At 37.0% G+C, this 23,812-nt stretch overlaps 1 protein-coding gene and 2 long non-coding RNA genes across 3 annotated transcripts in view; 1 reads left to right on the top strand and 2 right to left on the bottom strand.

The window, feature by feature from the left end:
- LOC133526021 (dopamine D2-like receptor) overlaps positions 1 to 11,593 on the bottom strand; it is a 55,772-nt gene extending 44,179 nt beyond the window's left edge. Inside the window, exon 1 of the mRNA XM_061862495.1 lies at positions 10,610 to 11,593. Within this exon, the coding sequence (XP_061718479.1) occupies positions 10,610 to 10,954 (345 nt within the window). The 5' untranslated portion in view covers positions 10,955 to 11,593. The remainder of the gene's footprint in view (positions 1 to 10,609) is intronic.
- The window catches only part of LOC133526024 (uncharacterized), a 196,831-nt gene that overhangs the window by 54,643 nt on the left and 118,376 nt on the right, over positions 1 to 23,812 (bottom strand). The gene's annotated exons all lie outside the window — the stretch shown is intronic.
- Positions 1,364 to 23,812, top strand: part of LOC133526022 (uncharacterized) — a 577,119-nt gene continuing 554,670 nt past the window's right edge. Inside the window, exon 1 of the long non-coding RNA XR_009800665.1 lies at positions 1,364 to 1,596. This is a non-coding gene — a long non-coding RNA (uncharacterized LOC133526022). The remainder of the gene's footprint in view (positions 1,597 to 23,812) is intronic.

Genomic DNA, 23,812 nt, shown 5'->3' with positions numbered 1-23,812 from the left:
AGGCGTCCATAGGCTTCGGTGACTTCTTACCATCAGGCGGCCGTATGCTTGTTTGCCACCGTAGTGGTACTAAAAAAAGTACACTCGCACAAATACGTTGTAACAAACAAACAGGCACAATCATAAAGAGGAACAAAGCTAATTTATCTTAAGAAACCCAAGAAATTACTACATAATAAAGGAGAAATATCTTACATTAAGGAAACTGCATAAATATATCCCGAGAGGCAATTTCTGACATTATTACTTACTTATTGTATTTACAGGAAAATGCGAGATAATGGGGACTTGTTTCCTCGCGTAGCTTCGCAGTGATAGGTAATCTCGTTTTATTGTCATAGCAGCATATTCGGGTGAAAATACGTTTGTGCCATACGGCACTTACATTGGTTTGCAGGAGCATATTGTTTTACTAATTATAAATTATTGCATATGAACTTTATACAGTACTAATCTACAATCGACTACATCTACTTCTTTATTCTAATAATCTGTACCCATAGTGTAAATTTAGTCGATAGCGAAACGTGACGTACGCGTTTGCGTTAAGTCTCATTTTGTATGGGTTTTTGAACAGTGCGCCAAGCGGGACGTTTTGGAAAGTCAAAAATCTCATACAAAATGACACTTAACGCAAACGCGTACGTCACGTTTCGCTGTCGAAAATATTTACACTAGGGGTACTGAAGAGTTTTAATTTGAGAAATTTGAAGAAAGAATTATAAACATTCCGAAAAGTGAAAACTGCCTTTAGGGCATTAAGTTTGTATATTTTCTATTTCGTTTAGTAAAGTTTGAATAAATAATAAAAGTGAAAATAACTAGTTAACCCCCAGTCAACGAGGCTTACATTTTCAGCTAAGTCCACACAGCCAAACTCGCTGTGTACACAGTGTGTACCCAGCTTTAGCTTTGTGGTTACCTCTGTAAACCAGGAGTCCAATTCAGATTTAGCAACTTGTTACAGCTTTGATCTCATTTGTTGTCTAAGATTGTTGCATGCGAAATGAAATAAAAGTCATGCGTGCTGAGAGGACGTTAATCACCAAGGCGACCATCAAGGTCTTATCGTAACCAGTTCAAACCAAAACTTTGTTAAACTGAGGAGCATAATTCAAAACTAGTGTTGGTAGGAATTCGAGTCTTTTGAGACTGAATTTGAAAAACTCGACTCGTTTTTACGAAACTCGGTGCTTAAAAAACTTCCGAGTTTTTTAAGACCCGAGGCGAGTCATTTATTGATTCTTTTTTAAAAGAGCTCAAAAGGACTCGAGCCTCCGAATAAAGACTCCGTCAACAATTTCATAGGTTTAACCTAAATAAAAGTAAAGAAATTTTGCGTTATTGTATTATTTGTGTGCTATAATAGTACATTACGATACAAGTGCGAAAAATAGGAAATTCGAAACGAGTGGCGATAAATTAAAACACGACCGAAGGGAGTGTTTTAAATCGACACGAGTTGCGAATTACCTATTCGCACATGTATCGTACAACGTTTTACAGTACATATGGCCCTTTAAATGTTCGACACAGTAACATAATATGCTACTTCTCGCACTAGTGCTATAAAGTAGCCCCATATGTACTGTAAAAGTTAGTTACTTAAAGACAACGCATTTGAAAATTTTGCAAACAAAAAATTGAGAGTTCTCTGAAAAGGACTCAAGTCCCTAAAAAAAGACTCGAGTCTCTAACAAGTTGAAAAGAACCCGAGTTAAGACTTAATATGTGAGTCTGAAAAACTGAGTCGAGTTTCAAAGCAGAGGACTCAAAGAACTCGAGTCTTAACCAACACTATTCAAAACCTGATTTGTCACAAAAAAAATGAAATTATGTTAATGTTATCAGTCTATAGAAAATTAAAAATAGCACCTATAAATATAAAATTTGTCGTCACTATATAGATGTTATTTGCCCGTAGTATTTTGATTTTGTATATCGGGATCATTATGCAAAAAGGGTTTTGTCCACAAGAATTTTTCAAGCAAAATGATTTGTCACTTCATTGTGCCGATGGAGAAAACACTTTGTTTGGTTTGATGTGAATTTTTTAAATTACCCTTACCAATGAGTAAAGTATGAGTACCTATATAGGTAACCCTTACGTCAAACCGAAAATTATATTTGCTGATACGAACAAAATATGATTTCGGGCATAAAAGGTTTTGTCCAAAATGTCCAAGCAAGACACGATTTGTCCATATTTTTATCGCAATTTTTTTTATGAGTTCATTTGTAGTTCACGTGTAGTTATTCTGAATGATTTTAAAATGGTATTAGTCTCCAATATTCTTTTTGATTAACAACGCAAACTTTCAGTTGTATCATTTTAATACGAAATAAGTCTTTTCAACACACTTGCTCAAAACGGCGTTTTTATTCCACTGATTTTTGGCTCATAATCCTAGATATTAAACACGCGTACTTTTTCAGTATATTATAACACTCGTGTTTTTTCATTATATTATCCGACTTAGATAAGAAGGTAACTGATTGCTAATAATATGTATGGAAACGGAGCCTTCTTAAATTGGTCGAGTAGATTTTACAACGTGGACCACCGGCCGCCGGCGGCGGGGTGGGGGGCGGCAGGCAGTATGACAGATGCAAGACTGCATACTAACCAGTTAAACGATTAAAATTTGATTAATATGAGTTTTTTTCCTCGCAAGTGTGTTGAAAAACATCGTATGAAACGCGTGTGCTATGGTCATTACACACATCGACCTTCTTATTATGCGCTCGCTTGCAGCTCGCACGCATAATGTACTATTTTCCATTTATCTCAGTTTGACACCACGATAACAAAGCAGGTGTTGAAAATAAGCTCCTGAATTAGGATCAACCTCCAGGCTTTAAGCCCGCATGATCATTAAGCTTAGGACAAACAGTACAAACACAAATTACGAAGTTAACAAACTATGATTATACCTGGGTGGTCGGCGATAAACCTTAGGGTTCTACTTTTTATTGTAGTTTAGGGGTAACTACGAGTATTTGGTAAAATTTTGCCTTGTAATCTGCTACGGTTATGCAAAATATATCAAGTATTGTTGTACTGGGATTTTAGGTCTAGGTAAATAAGGCGTGTAGCGTGTGTTTTATAGTACATCGTGTATTAACGGCGGTAAACAAGAATTTACTAATTTACTAATCATTCTTGTACCGCCCGTGGCACACACAATGTTTTCCATCACACTTGTGAGGAAAAAGCAAAATTTTAGGCGAAATAAGACTTAAATACGGTGACATATCAAACATTCGTCCGCCATATTGTGATTTTTGACAGGTAATAAAATTAATCAAATTAAATATTTATAAACATACACATTAAAAACAATTTATAAGCGTCAGCATTTTAAAAATAAAACTCATTTATACCTACTTCAAACAAACATTAAGCCCAAAATGCCCCTGGGCGCAAGAAATTTAAAAAAAAACTATTACGCCCGTTGGCATAATATAGCTCATTCCATCTCAGTATGCTGGCATACAATAACAATAACACCGTTCACGAGCAAGTGTGCTGCTAAACAGTTTAAAAAAGTCATTGAAAAATCTCGATTCGGACAAAAGTGCCCATCGTCAATTACAATTGAAAAAAGTAAACGCAGTTTATAATTATAATTAATTATACTATGCATTGCGATAAGTTCGAAAACGGGGTGATTTTTAAAATCACAAATATTTACTAAACCTGTTTTACTTACGGTCACGTCGCTAATGGGTCGCGTAAGGGAAACTGAAACAGCATTCTGAAGGTGATTGCGGACAAATTAAGCTGCCCCATAATGTGGCATTGGATGAAGCAGGTCAGATCTACTTCGACCTGTGTCAAGTAGGTCTGATTGGCATAACTTTTGTTAATAATATAGGTCTGCAATAATAAATGCAATAGAAACCATGAAAGAGGCAAAACTCCACAAAAAGATGGTCGTAGCTATTTCACTGGATATACAAGGCGCCTTCGATCACGCGTGGTGGCCCGCCATATTCAGAAGACTACAATACATCAATTGTCCGGTAAATATATACAATGTCATCCAAAGTTACACACAGGACAGGAAAATAGTACTCAATTACGCCGACGCCACTGCCACCAAAATACAAAACCGAGGCTGCGTACAAGGCTCAGTGCTAGGACCAATAATGTGGAACTTAATCATGGACGACCTCCTAGATACAGAATTACCAAATGGGAACTACATCCAAGCATACGCCGACGATATCCTCCTAATTTGCACCGCCCAAAATAACGAACAACTACAAACTAATGCCAACCACATCCTTCAGACTATCTCTAATTGGGGCACCGAAAACTACCTTAAATTCGGCCCACAGAAAACACAACTGATGACATGCACGCCTAAAGCTAAAACTTGTAATATTACCATGGATAACATCCCAATCAAATTTTCCAACAACCTCAAACTCCTCGGCATTATAATCGATCAAAATTTCAAGTTTATCAACCATTGCGAATATGTCATCGGAAAAGCCCTGAAAATGTATGCAAAACTCTGCCAAATTATCCGCCCAACATGGGGAGTACATGCAGAAAATGTCTCCATTATCTATAATTACGCAATCGAACCCATTATAACTTACGGTGCCGAAGTATGGAGTAGTGCAACGAAATACAAAAAAGTGACCAAAGCGCTCCTCAGCCTACAACGTAGATTTGCAATAAAAATCATCCGAGGCTTCCGCACGCTGCCCACCATCGCTTCCATAGCTCTAGCGAACCTCACGCCGCTCCACCACAAATTAAACGAAGTAGCTGAAGTCGAAAAAACGAAACGGAGTGGAATCAGCAAATACTTACCCACTGATCTCACTCTGGACACCCGAATACCACCAGCGCAACTTCTCCACCCCTCGGACAGGATATCCATCAAAATTAATAAAATCCACAGTGCAACAGACCTCGAACCATACAATACAATAGACATGCACCGAATCTACACCGACGGGAGCAAACATGACGGAGGGGTCGGAGCAGCAGTCATAATACACCACCCTGATGGCCGACACACAATCAAACGCAAAAAGCTACATAAATTCTGTTCCGTATTCCAAGCCGAATGCGTAGCCATAGACACTGCCTGCGAAACATGTATCCACCTCCAAATAACCCATTGCACCGTGTTTTCCGACTCCTTGTCAGCATTACAGGAAATCGCCAATAGAAACAGCACAAACTGCATAGTCAACAGCATTCATCGGAAAATCCACCAAATCACACAAGGAGGCACAATACAGTTCTGTTGGATCAAGGCCCATGCAGGACTGCTTGGAAATGAGGAAGCGGACCAGGAAGCCAAAAACGCCGCCACTCTCCACCGTGCACCCGACTTTGACCACTTTCCCATCTCCTACATTAAGCACCTCTGTAAAACTGAAACACAAAAAGCGCACTGCAATGACTACCTCACCTCTACCACCGGAATGCACCTAAAGAACTGGCTACCAACTCTTAACCACATCAAAGAGCTCCGGAACAAGACCACCATTTCCTTCCATCTAACCCAAATTCTCACCGGACACGGCTACCACAAGAAATACCTAAAAAGAATGAAAATTATCACCGACGATCTCTGCCCCTGTGACGGAAACACCCCACAAACAATAGACCACCTTCTACGATCATGCCCAAAATTCAGCATAGCAAGATTCAATCATGAAATCATCTGTCATAATCTCCAAATTCAACCTTACAGCCTCCCAGACCTCATTAGCAGAGAAAGTACATTGACCTCATTTTGCAATCTATCCAGGACCATAATCAACAGTTTAAAAAAGTTCAACAACACATAACAACTCATCTACACCATCCATCTTCATATCTTAACATTCATTACCACCATCACCTTTCATAACAACACAACATCATCCCAGTGTCACATAATTAATTCATTAGAAATATTAAACATCCCACAGACCTTACGGATCCAGCCGCCCGTACACTTCGCGGGGACTGGACCCAAAATTTTAAACGCATAATAAAAAAAAAAAAAAAATATAGGTCTTAAGTTAATTTTACTAACCATATATGGACTGGACTGAAATAAAGATCATATTTAATTTAATTTAATACTTCGGCAATAAGTACTTACGCTACAACAACGCTTTGTGAGCCACCTTGCTTACGGTTGCTATAGCAGAAAGCCAAAAAATGCTCTATTTTTGTAGATAAGTATTTGTTATTTCTAAAACTACCATGTTTTCGAAGTTAAGTACCCAAAAACATCGCACCTCAAGACCTCAGGGACAACCAGCGACACAGAAAAACGGCTATATTCCTAGGTGTCTGAATATATTCCAATGTAGGCCGTTTTATTCCAAATATGGTCCCGGGAGAAATCCTGGGAGATAAATAAACATGTAAATTATGTTGGATGAAAGAAATATTTCTACGGTATTTTCAGTTTCTGATGTGTGACTTGCCCTCAGGCTGCGTTAGGATATACACCGTGGGCTCGAATAACCCGTCAGATTTTAGAGGCGTATTCTTGGCCGCATTTATTCTAATGAAAAAGATTTCCGAAATTAATATTGTTTTAGAGATAATGACAATTCTTGTGAAAATTTGTTTGTGTAATAACTCAATGAAAAACGCTTCTTGGCTTCGAGACTGCCACTATGTGACTTGGTTTGGACATACCTAATGACAGATTGTTTTAAACGAGACTCTGTAAATAAATAAATAAACTTTGCTTATTCGTTGAAATATTTTTTTGCCAAGATGTAAAAATAAATATTGTGTCGTATGGGGAAAACGGCGTTGGCAATGATAATTTCCTGCATTAGCAATCTATTGCATTAAATTTCCATAAAATAAGTACCTACTCTATGTTATTTTATGTTTTTTTTGTTAATTCCAAATTCGTTTAAATTGTATTTTTTATTTAATGCATGTTAGTTATAAGATGTAATGTTTTGAAAAGATGTTTCCCGCCGAGTTTCTTGCCGGTCCCATATTGAGATATCCTCCTACAATTTATAAGGGGCTTAAATCATTTCGGATCAGAAGTGTAGGGTTAGAGCCGGCGTAGCTTTATTTGACGTTCATAAGCGCATTGTAATAAGGTCCGACCGAGATCTCGGTCTCGGTCTCGGTCTCGGCATTCTCGGCCAAAAATCGGGCCGAGATCTCGGTCTCGGCTCTCGGCCAAAATGGGCCGAGATTCTTGCCGAGACCGAGAATAAGCAATGAGTTATCATTGGTGATTTTGAATTTTCCGCGCACGAGCCCCGGGGTCTAAGCCACTCGTTGGTTGCATCGCCCGGTTGGTGTGACGTTTTTTGTGATTTAAATTGGTTTCATAGCCACATTTTAAGCCAATTACTTATCAAATACTAAGTGTTGGGATCGGATAGGCGCGGTTGCAAGTAATGACTTGTTCATTTGTTTATTTTCGTTTTGTGGTAGTTGTTATTGATGAATAAATGGGTGTATATTGTTATCGGGATGTTACTTAGATTAACTTGTTGTGAGTGGAAGATGACACTGGATATTTTGATACTAAATATATTTGTGTCAAAGGGAAAAAGCAAAGCAGTAGGTAAGTACAAAACGACACCTGTGGCGGATATTTTGGGTTACAAGTTACAATATATAACTCTTTATTTTGATTATTGTTATTTTACCTCTTTTTGTGCACATCAGTACTGAAAAACCGGCCAAGTGCGTGTCGGACCACGCATAATGGAAGGTTCCGTACCTTCATATAATACAAAAAAGCCGTACAAGCAAAAGAGCGTATGTTAGTGGCACTTTTGTCGTTTTAATAAGAAGATCAGTTTTTTTATAACTCTGAAAAATTATTTGCTTATTTAGAATTTTTTTAATGGTTTTGCTCTCCCGGTTCAAAAGTTAGAGGGGATCACACAATTTTTTTTTTAAATCGATTATTGTCAAAAGTATTTATTTAATTAAAAAAAAACGTTTTAGCAACCTTTCTGTATTTTTAAAGACCTATCTAATGATGAGCCACATGTTTTTTTTTTTACTTTTTGTTACATTTATACGGAGTATATATTTGAAAATATATTTTACATCATTTTTTTCGAAACTAAGAAGCCACTTACATAATACATCTACACCTACGTTCCAACTTTGGTTATAAAATATACCGTATAGTTTTTGAGTAAAATAGCTGTGACATACGCACAGACCGACAGACATAGGGCATGACGTAACTACAAGGGTTCGATTTTTGCCATTATGGCTACAGGACCCTAAAAATACTGTTTAATAGCGCTAGGAATTGATTATGATAACTTTTTCCTGATAAATCGTCGAATTTCGATTATAAAATCAATTTTAGTGCAAAATTCGTATTTTTTCTCTATTTTATAAATTCTCGGTCTCGGTCTCGGTCTCGGCCGAGAATCCCATTGAATCTCGGTCTCGGTCTCGGTCTCGGCCGAGACAAAAAAAGCGTTCTCGGTCGGACCTTACATTGTAATATGCTTACTTGGAAAATAAACTATCTTTATCTTTCCTAAATAAACTTTTTTTTCCGGTTTTACCAAAAGTCATATAACATTTCTTTACTCCTTATGGCCTCTAGAATGCCTGGTTAAAATCTGTCGGGTTACTCGAGCCCACGGTGTGTAAGAATGTATCAAAATATAAGAACTTTAGCATTAAAGCAGTTGCATTCGTAATGTGATTAGTACCGACCGGGACAGGGTTGAGTTTTGTACAAGCTTTTAATTTGATGATCTTACAATATTTGTTTGTAATATTATGTTTCTTGCAAGTCAAATCAGATCTTCCCATTATTCGATTGGGCTGAAAGTTCACAATATGTAAGTTGGGTGACAATGCAATATTATACAATCGATTTTGTCTTCGGAGGTGATCATAGGAATTCTATGATAAAACAACGCAACCTACGTGAGTTATATCGGAAACGATATATTTTGTCAAAAAAAAAAATCACTAGTGCGGTAATTATAATTAGCACTTTTACTTTCCTATGTAGAATAATTAAAAAATATATAATCTTAATTATCGCCGTTGCGAATTTCCTACTTTTCGTATTTGTATTTGTATCGTCATGTACTATAATGATATGCCTCCTATATAAACGTCAGGTGAATTGAAAATTAGACTATTCTTTATTGTGTATATATGTATATATTATTTATCTCGAATGATGCCTATGTGCAATTCGTGGAAACTTTCCAAAAAGTTTGAAAGCTTCCCAGAAATTTAATAAGCAACAAGGGAAAATTCAATTTTGGAAATGGAAAATGCCGAGTAGTAGGTATACAACAATATGACAAGTTTCAGAATTTTTTGTAAGAGTAAATTTTGCAATTTCGTACACTTTCGACCGCACATCAGTACCCCTAGTGTAAATTTATTCGATAGCGAGACGTGACTTACGCGTTTGCGTTAAGTCTCATTTTGTAAGGAATTTTGAGTTTCCAAAACGTCCCGCTTGGCGCGCTGTTTCTAAATCCCATACAAAATGAGACTTAACGCTAACGCGTACGTCACTTCACGCTATCGAATAAATTTACACAAGGGGTTCATTACTACTAATACCGTATTCACACGCCTCCCTCAATTACTCTATAGTGCTGATGTGTGGTAGAAAGTTTAGGAAATTGCGAAATTTAGGCTTAAAAAAATTCTGGAACCTGTTATATTTTTGTATACAAACTATTCGGTTTGTATTATGCACAGTAAGAAAAAAACTAATATATGAAATCCTTAATTCAGGAAGAAAGTTAGTACCTATTCTAATCTAACATAACCTCTTCAACTGTCTACGTTTTAGGGATGTACAAAATTCCTGCCATGAATGCGTACACACTACACAACTCTTCATCTTGCTGTACCTACACCTTAGAGCAATCAAAACAAGTCAATAACTAAACACATTTCCATCCGAATTATCCCATTTTAATTGCTCTCGAGTGTTTAATTTAATCAACCAAGCCAGTTCAGGTGTTTAAATGTTCAGTAGCGATGCAAATTAGTCAACTATGTAGTTAGCGAACGCCGCGAATTCGTAATGTAATCAACATACAGCGACGAAACACGTTAATTCCTTTTTGAATATTCAAAAAAGTTATATTGTAAGTTTTTGTTTGCAGTCGATATTCTTGTATATATTTTACCCAACATACCGCTGTTCACTTCACGACCACTCTGACAACAGTATGACGAGAAAGAAGAAGACCGCTGTTCACAATACTTTTTTGTAAATCATACATTTCAAATGCATGTATTTCACTGACTGTATTTTTAGGTAAGTTTTTTATCATTTGCATAATAAATAATGTCTCGATTGGATTATACATGACGAGTTCGAGCCAATCGTGTGGCCTAACGCAACTAGTTGCGACCAATCGTGCGCATAAAGCGAACTCATCGACCAATCGCGTTGTGGCTTTAGACTGCACGATTGGTTTTAATTTGAGTGCGTGACACCGCTGTACTGGCCCCATTCTTATTGCCTGTAAGATCGTCCTTAGATATACATATATGTCAATGCTTTAAGTGGATCACTCACTTCTTCTTCGATAGTTTAATATTTTATTAATATAATTTATAAATATTTTATATACAATAATTAACACTTACCAAGTAATAAACTCCAAACGGCATCACGACGACCGCCACCAACAGATCGGCGACCGCCAGACTCACAATAAAATAGTTTGTGGCAGTTTGCAAACTACGCTCTCTAGACACACTTATTATTACTAGAACATTCCCGAACAACGTCAATAACGGAAACACTAGTAACGACAACGCCCAATAATTATAACTCACATCACTACATGTTCCATTTTCAAACGTACAGTTACTTTCGTTCAGCGTTCGATAAAAAAATGTATCGTTTAAATCTAGAACCATTCGTAACGGTTCCGTTTCATTTGCTAGTGTTGTGTTTTCGTCCGGCGGTCGCTCGATCGGCGTATTCATTCTTTATAATTCAGTTCGCAGCGCGTACATTTCTGCTCGTCGATCTGTAAAAAAAAAAGTTCAAATAAACGTTTGATCGGCTTTGATTTATTTAAATCTATACGGATTAATTCAACGAAAATTCGCACGAGTTAACAAAACATACGCTTCGGTCTTCGTCAAAATTGGAATTTGTTCGATTGAGTTTCAAATGAATACAATGCTTTAAGGATTTCAGTCTAATCATCATATGTAGATATATTTCTGCATTATTTATCATGTAGTGTGTGCGAGATGGATGTGCGTGCGTGGATATTATGTTTTTAATTTAAAAAAAAAGTGAAAATGAATCGCTTAGTTTCCTAAAAAATAAAATAGCGCATTTTGTGCATAATTTATTACGAATTTTTAAAATTCATTTTAGACCTATTTACGCGATTTTTTTCTATCGAGTGAAAGTCAAAAAACCAGTATTCGAATCGCTGAAGTCCCTAGAGAAAATCCACAAGATTCCTAATAAAATTTTTGGGAACCGTATTGTTATCTAAAAAAGTATACCGTGTTTCAAAAACTATTTAGGTATATTAAGCATCTAATAAGGTGCCGTAGGTTCAGAAAGCGACCTACGTTACCTTAATAGATACATACGCTTCGCAATCATAAAAATTGTCGTCTAACCAAAACGAAACGCTATCTCCATCGAACTAATATGGTAGAGATAAAATCTTTTCGTTTCGTTTCCTGTATGGCCAAGATGGTCGGCTTTTTATCATTTGTCACCATGTCTATCACGTGCTAACAAGTATGTAAGCGCAAAAGTGACGGGCATAGTCACAAGTGATAAAAATGGAACCATGCTGCCACCGCTGCAAACAATTGACATCTTAGCTAGACTACCTATAGGCTTGAGATCTTATTACGGTTTGATTCCACCGACCGATTGATACGACCTTTTAATCGCGCAGACTGATTGGGGCATGCGAAAGTACAAGTCAATCGTGAGATGTGCTCCAACCACCAAGATAATCGTCAAGGTCGTATCAAAACCAATTCAAACGCATAACATTAAAAAAAAATAAGAATTGACCTCCAGTTAGAATTGCAATTTATAATAAACATACCTATAAGAACTCTCACGTCTTCGTGGAAAATGAACTACGCTCCATAAAGTAAGAATAAAGGCGCTAGGAGAAGGCACGAAGAATTTCGTTAGTCACAGACTGTAATTGTTAAGAAGCCGACTGGCTTGCGGCCTTACAAATGTGAAATGCCCTCCGATTGCGCCCGTTCGGTGGGGATCGTATTTAGTGGCCTAGGACCGCGCTCTACGTCACGTTGGTCAGACTACGCCCGACTCCTTTAGTATGAGTGCGCCAAAGGCGCCCGGTTTAGGACCGCGTGCATCGCGCCACGTGTGTCAGGCTAAGCCCGACTTCTTTAGTATGAAATAACACAGTAATATAAGGAAAGGGAGCCTATTTCTGCCAACAAACTGTTATACAAGGCGGCAGTTGTACACTGTTTCATGAATAAATGTTTTATTTATTTATTTTTATGAGGGTGCCGAAGGCGCCCGGCCCAGGACCACGTGCATCGCGTCACGTACGTCAGGCTACGCCCGACTCTTTCAGTATAAGTGCGCCGAAGGCACCCGGCTTACGACTAATTCCTTTAGAATGAGGGCGCCTTCGGCGCCCTGGCCTAGGACCGCGTTCATCGTGTCACGTACGTAAGGCAACACCTGACTCCTTTGTATGCTTTCTTACTACTGCAAAATATGTGCAGAGTTAGCTTGCATTTAATAAATCATTTAAAACTGGCAAGACAGCTAGGTACTAAAGAGTGCATACGCTTACAACGCCGCACAACTTTCCCGAAACTAAACGCAACAGATATTCATAAATTTCACAAGTTTCAGCGAGCGGCGTCTAATTTGAAAGGCGGCCGTAATTTTAAAAATAATCCTTGTTTATTACTGATGTCGAGCGGTATTATGTAAAACAGTTGCTTAATGAAATTCCCGCGACTAAGTTAGGTGAACTTTATCCTTCGCCGCAGAGGCAGTGTAATGACCTCTCAAGAGTCCTACAAGGAAAAACAAACAATTTTATTTGTTTTGCTGTTTAACTTATTGAACAACTAGTTTTTGCTGGCCGATTACTTTTCTGAATACGGTATTTTTTGTTAATCAGAATTAGTAATCGTGTATAATTAAATAGATGAGTCGACCTCAGGAAGAGAACAATCTCACACCTGAGGATGCCGAAGACAAAAGTGGAGAGGATTGAGTAGGAAAGCGGACCCTGGCGCGAGGCCGTGAAAACGCTAGGTTGAAAAAGAAGATAACTATGAATCGTTATCAACGTGCAGTTTTCCCCACTTTTTTTGATACACCTTCTATTTTTAAGGGTCTGAGTTCATACATTTGCTACTTGCCTTTAGTACAGTCAAGATATTAAACATATACACGGACAAAGTGCTAAAAATATGTATACACTGCCTTCAAGGCTATAATATAGGTCGTGTATACATATTTTTGGCACTTAGTCCGTGTCGATATTCAATACCTTGACTGTACCTACTAATCAATGTGTATGGCCGTAATCAGTTTAAGAAAATTGTTCGAACGATATTGATCTAGTAAAAAATATATAGAAATTTATTTTTACAAAAAATAACAAGTTTTATTATTGGGACAGTTCGTTTTTGTGAGTGTTAATACGGTTAGCCAAATAAATCAGTTACTATGATTGTTAATAATGAAATAAAACAAATAAAATCTGTTTTTCGCTCCTAATTTTTATAATAATACAAAAATCTAAAAAATTCAAACGTAGGCGCATAGCTATGGTTAATATAAATCAAATTATGTAAAAATATTTTCCAAAGTGTCAATATCCAGAGAGGAAAATGGGGACTACGTTTGTATGGAGAATCGGCCGTCCTCTTTCCTCATAACTTAATTTAATAAATGATCAAAGTACAAAACAAAGCTAATCCTTTTAACATATAAAACTTCTTACGCCTAAAATGAAACATAAACAATGATTTATGAGTAACAGTCCAATTCAAACAATGGTTATAAGATGTCACAGCGATAGGATACCGATCTGTTAGTGTCAAAAGTGACATTTCTTCAACTAAAAAGGTCACTTTTAACACTAACAGATCGGTTTCGTATCGCTGTGACATCTCATAAGCATTGGGACTTCCGGTTCAAGCGCCATCTTGATAGTCACGCCTGGTGATTAAATGCCTTAGTTTTTTGCTCATTAATATTGTTTAAAGCGTAATATCGATAGCTTATTATACAACCAACAAATGTGGTAGTGTGCAGTGAATGGAGAATTAATCTTGAAACCCGTTTAACCACCATTTTGGAGTCAACGGCCACGTGCTACTTGTAAAGTCCAGCTATCACTTTACAAGAGCTGATATAATCACCGTACACTGTCTTGTACTAACCGTACAATTTTAGTCGTATTCAAAGCCCACAATCTCTCTGCTTTGCCTAAAGGTTGACTGGTAGAGAATGCCTCATGGCATTAAGTCCGCCTTATGTACTATAAGGTTTTCTTTTATGCAATAAAGATTAAATAAATAAATCAATCAATAAAGTTCCTTATAGGTACCTTGATGCTGGCGAAATAGTCCCACTGGGTTGAAGCCATAATTTTAATAGAATAAATTAATAATTTAAAAAACACTAGAAAAACACGCTTTTAAAAATGCACGTAAAAAAACCTGATCGTGTTCAAAGTCCGTTACGTGACCTTTCTCACAAGTGCAAACACGACTATGATACGATATTCCATCATGGAATGCCAGTGCCTATCTTCCGGGTTTATCATCAGACCTTGAAATCTAATCGTGGTCAAAGTCCATTACAAGACTTTTGTAACAAATCCAGACACAGCTATGATACGATGTTTCATCATGAAGTTCCAGTTCATATCTTCCGGCTCCATCATCAGATCAGTTCGACAGTACCATATTATTGTATTGTCATCAGAACTACATACAGCTGCCAAGTTTCATAACGCTACGATACAGGTCGACCGAATAAAAGCGTGTTAATAAATGAATGAATTATAAGCTTTGTTCGAATTGGGCAGTAAGGTAAGTATATAAAAGTTTTAATCTTATTATGCACGCGCTCCATATTTCACGTGATAAATAATCATAGAGTTTTGAGGCTGATTCCGTTTTAACAATTTGATATAGTATAAAGAATATTAAAAAAGCGAGTCACTCACGTATTTTAAGTCAAAAATTGGCCATGTTCACTCCGTGCCGAGTAGCATAATCGGGAGCATACGTTGGCGGCTCGAAGCAGATTGTAGTCTGCAATATCACCCACAGCTCTTGCAACCGCAACTATTGCAGCATATGCAATTTTCGATTTAAAATACGTGAGTGACCCGTTTTAGAACTAGGAAGATGAAAATCTGCCGAGCTTGCCGGGGACTCTTAAATTCGTCACCATCTGTTAAAATGTGTTCATGTAATTTTCAAACTAAATTTGTATCCAAAAATTAAACGCAATTTTCGTGAATACAAGTAATTTCTGGAGAGTAATTGCCATAATTATAGGGCCCAGAAGACCTTTGAGGGCCCTCGCAAGAGGGTACCCTTTACGAGTACCCTTACCCTTAACTATTGCCACTGTGGCATTCATAAGAACGAATTAACCCTTAGGTGCATTTTATATTATTTTTAAATTAAATTCATATAAGCGAAATTTAAGGTCGTATTTTATTTTATACAGGCTGTTAAATTTAGTCACCTACAATATTTAGTTATCTTCGGGCTGATTATAGTAGATTATACTGAATAACTTTTACTATGGGACCAACCCCGAAATCATAAAAAATGGCTGTTTCCTACATTTTGCCTGTCTGATCTTGACGATTTTCTATGGGAGTGTATTTTTTTTCGCGGTTTTGGGGTTGGTCCCATAGTGAAAGTTGCTCAGTGTGACCTATATATTCAGTCCGTAAATTATTGCAGATAACTAAATAAACAGCCTGTATAGTACAGTAGTACAGTCACCTGCATTAATATGTTACTCTTCGAAGGCCGCATAAATATGTGACACGCTCTAATGGCTCTACAAATAAGATCCTATCAGATATTTTTGCGGCCTTCGTTGTGTTACATATTCTTTCAGGTGACTGTCCATCTCTTTTGTGTAGGAGGCCTAGCTAATCCTACATTGACAAATAATAATGATAATCATAGACATAGACATAGACATAATTTATTAGTAAATAGTTATTTGTACAACAAGAGAGCAAAGTTTGATATTTCTTCGAGTGCTTGTTTTGAGTCCCGTGCAAGCGAAAGATTCTATAATAGATTCACGAGCGTAGCGAGTGAATCTAATTTCGAATCTTGAGCGTAGTAAGGGACTCAAAAGCGCACGAGATGTAAATAACTTTGATCTCGTGTAGTACACAACCTGAAAAAATGTAATCCGTCTTCATCACTATTTCACTCATGTTTTCTGAAGGTATTCTAACAATTAACTTTAATTATCGCAATAAAACAAAACGAAAGAAATTTCAATAAAATGATACGAAAATAATGAATTAACGAACATCAATGATTGACACTTCAATCGTCAACTTTTTTTGTTACAAAAAACTTTGTAAGATACGGTCCGAATTGCGGATACTACTATTTGTCAACTATAGTAGAGATCGTTAAAAGTCGTTAAGTAGAATTATTTACTGCGTAACAATTGCGTAAATTTGTATAAGTATATTGTTTTGATTGTATAATAAAATACGTAAAATATGGTATTTTTATTAAATTTTAAACTTTTATTTCATTAATTAATTATTACGAATGAAGACTCGTAGGGTGTTTTGGACCGATGCGGTCTGACTTATTTCGGGGGTCTATTATAAACCGTCAATATATCGTTGAATTACGTATGCACTTTTTTGTCTCTTTCTTTTTGAAATGACGTGAAAGGGACAAAGACAATAGAATCCAAATACTTAGAACTTGTATTAGGCCCCGCACGTTGAAATGACATTCGAATATGAAGGTCACTTGAATGTTATTTTGTCTCACTCAGTGAGCAAAATGCGATTTTGCTCACTGTTTTTAAGCAGCAAATTACCCTTGTTCCAGCTGCTGACGTGAAAAAGATATTACAGGTCACAATTTCATACTTATACACATCTTATATCTATCAATTTAATACTAGACGATCAAATTAAATTAATTAATTATATTACACTATTCTTTATAATCTAGAAATTCTTGGAAACTATAAAAGCTTTGTTTGACGAGCCAATTTTTTAGTTTTATTTTGAAGCAACTAAGCTTTACCGCTTTGTTCATACATTGACAAACGCCAAACGATCGATCGAATAAGATCGTGTCATTCAAGAAGACGCTTGCCTTGACTCGTATTGCCATGTTATTAAAGGTTACATTCGACAAATCTGCGCGTTGGCGTTTTTTATCAGGAGCTTGCCGCCGCCAACGCGAAATCCTGACGACATCCCTCGGTACGGGGTGATACATGTCGAACGTTTTCGACTTAAAATACGTGAGTGACCGGTTTTCACATATTTAATAATATTCACGTATTCTTCTTTGTCGTTGTACTCTTTTTAGAGCGTCGTGGTCAACTGCTGACATCAGGTCTATTTTCGCGGTTGGGGGCTATTCTGGCAAATGTGTTCAGGGGTCCCTTCTATATGTCTATTCTAATTTATTTCACGTATTTCAGTAATTAATTATGAGAAATAAAAGGTTAAATAAGTATAATTCCTTACACTCGAAATTCTGCACAAGTTGGTCGTTTTGAGTAGGTACTTTCAGTTGAATATTTGCTTAGGAATTAAACATGACAATCAAGCATTATATTCCTTGAATGTGTCTCCAAAGTCTCCAAACGTTTGAATCTGTATTAAAAATTCATAATGAAATGTCTTGTTAAAAACTCAGAATCTTGTTAGAAATGCTCAAAGGGAATAGATTTGAGATAAGAACTGTCCTGCGAAAAAACTGACATGACAATTTAAGATAAAGCGTCAGATAAATAGTCAGAAAGTATGATTCATCCCGGCGGGCTCGAAATAACGTTAAGGTAGAGTCACACAGAGCGAGTGGGCGTGCGATTGAGCTGGAGGGTAAGTTACCTTTATAATTCTAATGCGGACGAGGTACTCTCTGGCAGAGGGTCATTTCTGGAACGAATGAGAATGATAAATCGTTTTCAGTTCCCGCAGGATTGTGTCAGCTAACTGAGCGTCTGAAAAGATCTGTGAAAGCTGTAGGTTGTAAATGTACGCTGGTAGTACAAACAGATGTTATAAAAAGGGTAAAAAAAATATCCACACCGCAGTTGACTTTTGTGAAGCTGTGATACAACACTACAAAATAATAAGTAACTACTTAGGTAAGGATCCTAATGTTACCGCTTACCGTGTGGCACAGTGTTACTCCACAAAATTTTACTACGGTGTGGGTGCACTTTAATACTGTACTTAACGATTTTTTTATCAGCAAGTATTTTTTTTATTTATCTGGGGACAATCTTACAGACATCAACTTAGCCCTAAACCACCCCAAACTAAGCAATTTGTGTAATAATGTCCTATAATATTTATATTTATATTTATTTTATAGCGGCAATAGAAATAACATCATCTGTGAAAATTTCAACTGTCTACCTATCACGGTTCGTGAGATACAGCCTGGTGACAGACGGACAGACAGAAGACGGACGGACAGCGGAGTCTTAGTAATAACGTCCCGTTTTACCTTTTGGGTACGGAACACTAATTAATCTAGATTAGGTATTTAGTATTTATCACATATAAAATTGCATGAGACTCTCCTTGTTGAAAGAAATGGACTTTTAAAAAACCTTGTCCAAATCATATTGCTCTTCAACAGGTATAGGCTCTAAATTTAACATTAAATCCGTCACTCAATTCACCGCAGCAGTCGTCAACCGAATGTCACCTTAAAGGTGACGTTCGAATGTCAACTGCAGCTGCAGTAATGTTGCAGCGTCGTTATTGCGGCCGCTGTAACTGACGGCAGTTACAGCGGCCGCAATAACGAGACGGCAGACGACGAATGACGGCATTATGACGTTTATTCCGTCACTCATTTTATCAAGGAAATTGATAGTTACAGCCGCAACTGGACTAGGATATGTCCTTAAGCTACGTCCAAAAGAGAGGTATGGGCTCTGTGAATGTCATCTAGCTGTGGTAGGGCACAGCACGGCGGATGTCATTCCAGATCTAGAGCAGAGCCCAACTGGGGCAGTACCTCCACCTTACAGAAAACCGCAGCCAAATAACACTAGACCCTACTCATAGTGTTGTGTTCCTGCCGGTGAGTAAGGTTGCCCTCTGGCAACGAGGGAGTGGAGTGTTAGGGTCGGCAACGCGTATGTAACTCCTCTGGATTTGCAGGCGTACGTAGGCAGCGGACACTGCTTATAACAGGCGGGTATGCTTGTTTGCCACCGACGTAGTATACAAAAAAGTAATGCAGCTGCAGTTGATATCTGAATATCACCTTGATGCCGAACGGTCATGGCGTTAAGCCTTTTTAAGTCCGCAGGACCCCTGCCAACTTGTTAACTCCGTTGACAAACATTTCGAGATCGGTTTGATCTCGCTAAGCTCCTCTAAACGAGCTTTGGACATAACTTTAGGCGGCGACAGTAACTAAATGTGAAGAGTTTGGTATTAAATATATTGTTTGTGATTTTACGTGCATTTTGAATATATTATTTTTTGTTAAGTATGAAACAAACGGTCATACAAAAATGATTGCTACAGTTTCTTCTCTTAATCTAGACCTATAGTATCCATATTTGTTAAACATATCTTTTTATACACCGTGTTTTTATTGAATTCCGTTATTTTTGGGGCATTTTTTTTGTTTTTTTTTTTAATTATTTTTTATGAAAAGTAATTAAATGTTGCATATAGCGTTGTTGTAGCACAGGAATTACATTTAAATGAACCAAACAATTGAAAACTGTGACATATCCATGTCATTTCGAACATCAATCGTCCGAGATAGTACTTACGTTTAAGTAGTACTAAACACTAATCAATATGTAAACAGGCCCTAAGGTTATTAGCGTACACGCTCGTAATGGCCTTATAAGATAAAAAATATTTATTGATTATCTCCTAAATGGAGTTAATTAGAATACCAGTGTTTGAGAAACTTACTCAATTAAAACTCAGGGATGCACCCTTGAAATTAACGGAAATAAAAAAAACACGGTACCTATAGAAGCACGAAAAGTACCTATCTTCGTTTAGGTTCAGCTGAATAGTAACCCCCTTATTCATAAACTTCTACTAAAGTTAACAAGTTAATAATCGTTTGTCCCTTTCCATCATACCAATACGTCGGAAAGGGACAAACGATTAATAGCGGCTTGTTAACTTTAGTAGACGTTTATGAATAAGGGGGTAAGAGGTTACACACATTCATTACACAGAATTTGAGAAATCAGTTATAAAAAACACTCAGTGAAAAGCACAATGAAAAACATGTTCTACGTTATTGATAAGTAAGAAATTGAAAACCTAAAATTAAAATTTAGACCTTAGACATATTTTATTAAATGTATAAATAATACACATTTAAATAAAATGAGAGATGCACCGTAAGTATCAATTACTCGTAACTAAAGGCCAGAGAACACCGGCTGAGAGTGCGATGACTAACCCCCCTTTTTCATAAAACTTTACGGGCCCGATTTTGTTAAATTATGATTTATCCCTTTCTTACAAATACATACCTAAGTCAAAATGACACATAAAGACAAACGATTCATAGCTAATTCAGATCAGTAACGCGTTTATGAATAGCGCCATTAATGACTAACGTTGGAGCCCTGTACGCACACGTCACGCAAGCGGTGTGCCGTCTTTTATACTAATCTCTATATTACAACTACAACACGCACGTGTATGTGTTCGTCTACGCACACGCATCCGGTGTGCTCAGCCCTAAATGTGAATTTAATATAATTTTTTTGAAGTCGAAGTTGAGGCATTTTTGTTACGGTTCTCTTTACGCCGTCTGGTTAGGAAGAGCATTTGGCTGACTCCCGTTTGTGAAAATAACAGGAAAAGACGACGAGTCCCATTCGTCAGACAGTAGGACAGTTACCGCTTAATTAGGGCTACCCCATCTGCTGAGAATACGTTTGTGCCATATCCATTTTTAAGCGAAATCGTGTTATAATGATTCCTAAAATGACAAAAAATATGCTATAATTGACAATAATCGGTTTAGAAAAAAACAACTGGTTGCACTCCGGGAGTGCCGGCAGAAGTGAAAACTTGAATATTAACGTTGTGCATTTTTAGGGTTCCGTACCCAAAGGGTAAAATGGGACCCTATTACTAAATCCGTCTGTCACCAGGCTGTATCTCATGAACCGTGATAGCTAGAAAGTTGAATTTTTTACAGATGTATTTCTGTTGCCGCTATAACAATAAATACTGAAAAGTACGGCACCCTCGATGGGCGAGGCCGACTACCACTTATCCGGTTTTTTGATATTTTGGAATGGTTAGGGAATAATTTTGCACGAATTGCTTTAATTATCAGTATAAAAGTACTATCATTTATGTGGTAAAATACAATATTCATTTATTGCGCTATCGTACAGAACCATGACAATGTATATTCCATTAAAAAATTAATACTTCAGAACTATTACAATTATTTAACATTAAGTTTATCTCTCAGAAAAATCAACTTCCATTCATAATTTCAACGACACTTACACCATCATCATTACTAGAACCATCATGGAGTTTTTCGATCACGTGTCCGTCTTACGAATTTTCAATCTGTCGAATCTGTCACAAAAAGTGTACAGCGCCGCTAAAGAAGTTTTCACTAAAAAAAAAAACAAAAATGTGCCATATCCGCATTTTACTAGGATAGGTAATTAAACAAAAAACAAGAAATTCCTACAAAACCAGATTCCGATTTCATAGGAATTCAAAAAACTCCTGGCATCTGGTAACCCTATCGTAAATATACCCCTAAGTTGTTTAATTCGCTCCTTCGATTGTTTTATGGCCGAGATTCTGGAGATTTGCAGCAGATTTATGACTTTTCGTTTGTTGTGAAAGCTTTGTGATATATTTCAACAGGAAAACGAGCTAGAAGGGTGGAGAAAGGGACCAGTGGAAACTGAGAGGAAACTTCATTTTAGGTAACGTGTGGAGTATGAGCCCACCTCGTAGCCATACGTTTCACGGGAATCACCTATGTACGAAATCATGTAATAATTTATTAGCTTGCTCTTTGAGGAAAACATTGCGAGAAAATCTGAAAATATCTATAGGTATAAAAAATATGCCATTGTTGTTTTAAATAAAACCGGGACAAGTGCGAGTTAGACTCGCCCACCGAGGGTTCTGTACTTTTTAGTAGTTTTTATTTTAGCGGCACCAGAAGTACATCATCTGTGAAAATTCCAACTGTCTAGCTATCACGGTTCATGAAGTACAGTCTGGTGACAGACGGACAGACAGACAGACGGACGGACAGCGGGGTCTTAGTAATAGGGTCCCTTTGGGTACGGAACCCTAAAAATATGTTTTGAGGTAATTCTGTTATAATGCATTTCGCTCGTACTTGCCCGTACATGTACTAGCGCGGGCGAGGCGCACGATAACTAAATAATATTATTCAAATATCATTCTGATGTCAGTGCACGTTCGAATTGGCCTGTTACTCTCTCTAAAATTTTGATTAAGATCTGTGTAAAATTAGTTTTCTCTAAAAATCTCATTTAATATCTATCAAGATCAAAATGAGACTATAAAACTTTAGCTAGAAGTTAGCAACTACGCCACGAATTGATTTCTTAAGAGGCATTTAACTTTAACGTCCAGGCAAAAAAAAACGATTTCATTTTAATTAGTAATCAGTCCAAAAATAGCTGAAAACATTGCGAAAATGAGAGTTATCGTAGTCAAAATACTCTAAACGTCAAACACGACCATTAAATGTACATTTCCATTCTCCTTGCTCTTGATATCTGAATTATTTTAATACAAATGCCCAGCATAGCGTTCACGTAATTATATTCTGAATTTGTCTTTAATGAGAGGAATGCATTCTGAATTTGAATTTCATGCTGGCTGTATACTAATTCGATGACGAAGATATTGTGTTAATTTAATATTGTAAGATTTGGAGGCGACGTAATAACGCTTAGAGTCTATGCGGAAAGAGGAGTCGTGGAATGTATGGGGCCCAATACATTATACGACTCTTCTCTTTCCGAAGAGACTCTGTGTGTCCCTGCTTGAATCAAATCTTGCTAATAACCGATAATGTCGAATAATAATTTAATTCTTAATCTAGCCAATGAATCAAGGTAAAGGCAACGTACGTGCCGTACCAAAAAATTACACCCGCCATTTTTAACCTCTGGCGTTTAATTAACCACTTAATTGCCGTTTTGACTCGAATTATGACTGCTAAGGCCGCGTAAGTAGTCTTTAGATTCTTAATAAGAGTTAGACTTTAGGATTTATTAAGATATTAATTTTTTTTGCTGACTTCGTGTAAAGTATGCGATACCAAGGTGATCATCAGAAGCTTGATAGTGTCCGTTCCCGAGGTAAATAAGATCAAGATAAAAATTCGTTGATATATGAAATATTGAATTATGTACATGTTTATGGTTCCGATTCAGGCCACAAGATGGCAGATCCTCCAACGCGCACGGTCCCTATCGAAATTAAAAGATGCGCAAATTTTATAGTACAATAATTTTCAGTCTAGCACATGTGTTAGACTGAAAATAAGTATATTATTCAATTTAATTTAATTGCATGCAATAAC

This window comes from Cydia pomonella, chromosome 15 (genome assembly GCF_033807575.1).
Source record: "Cydia pomonella isolate Wapato2018A chromosome 15, ilCydPomo1, whole genome shotgun sequence".
In the NCBI taxonomy this organism is placed as follows: Eukaryota; Metazoa; Arthropoda; class Insecta; order Lepidoptera; family Tortricidae; genus Cydia; species Cydia pomonella.
This window is presented reverse-complemented; position numbering and strand designations above follow the sequence as displayed.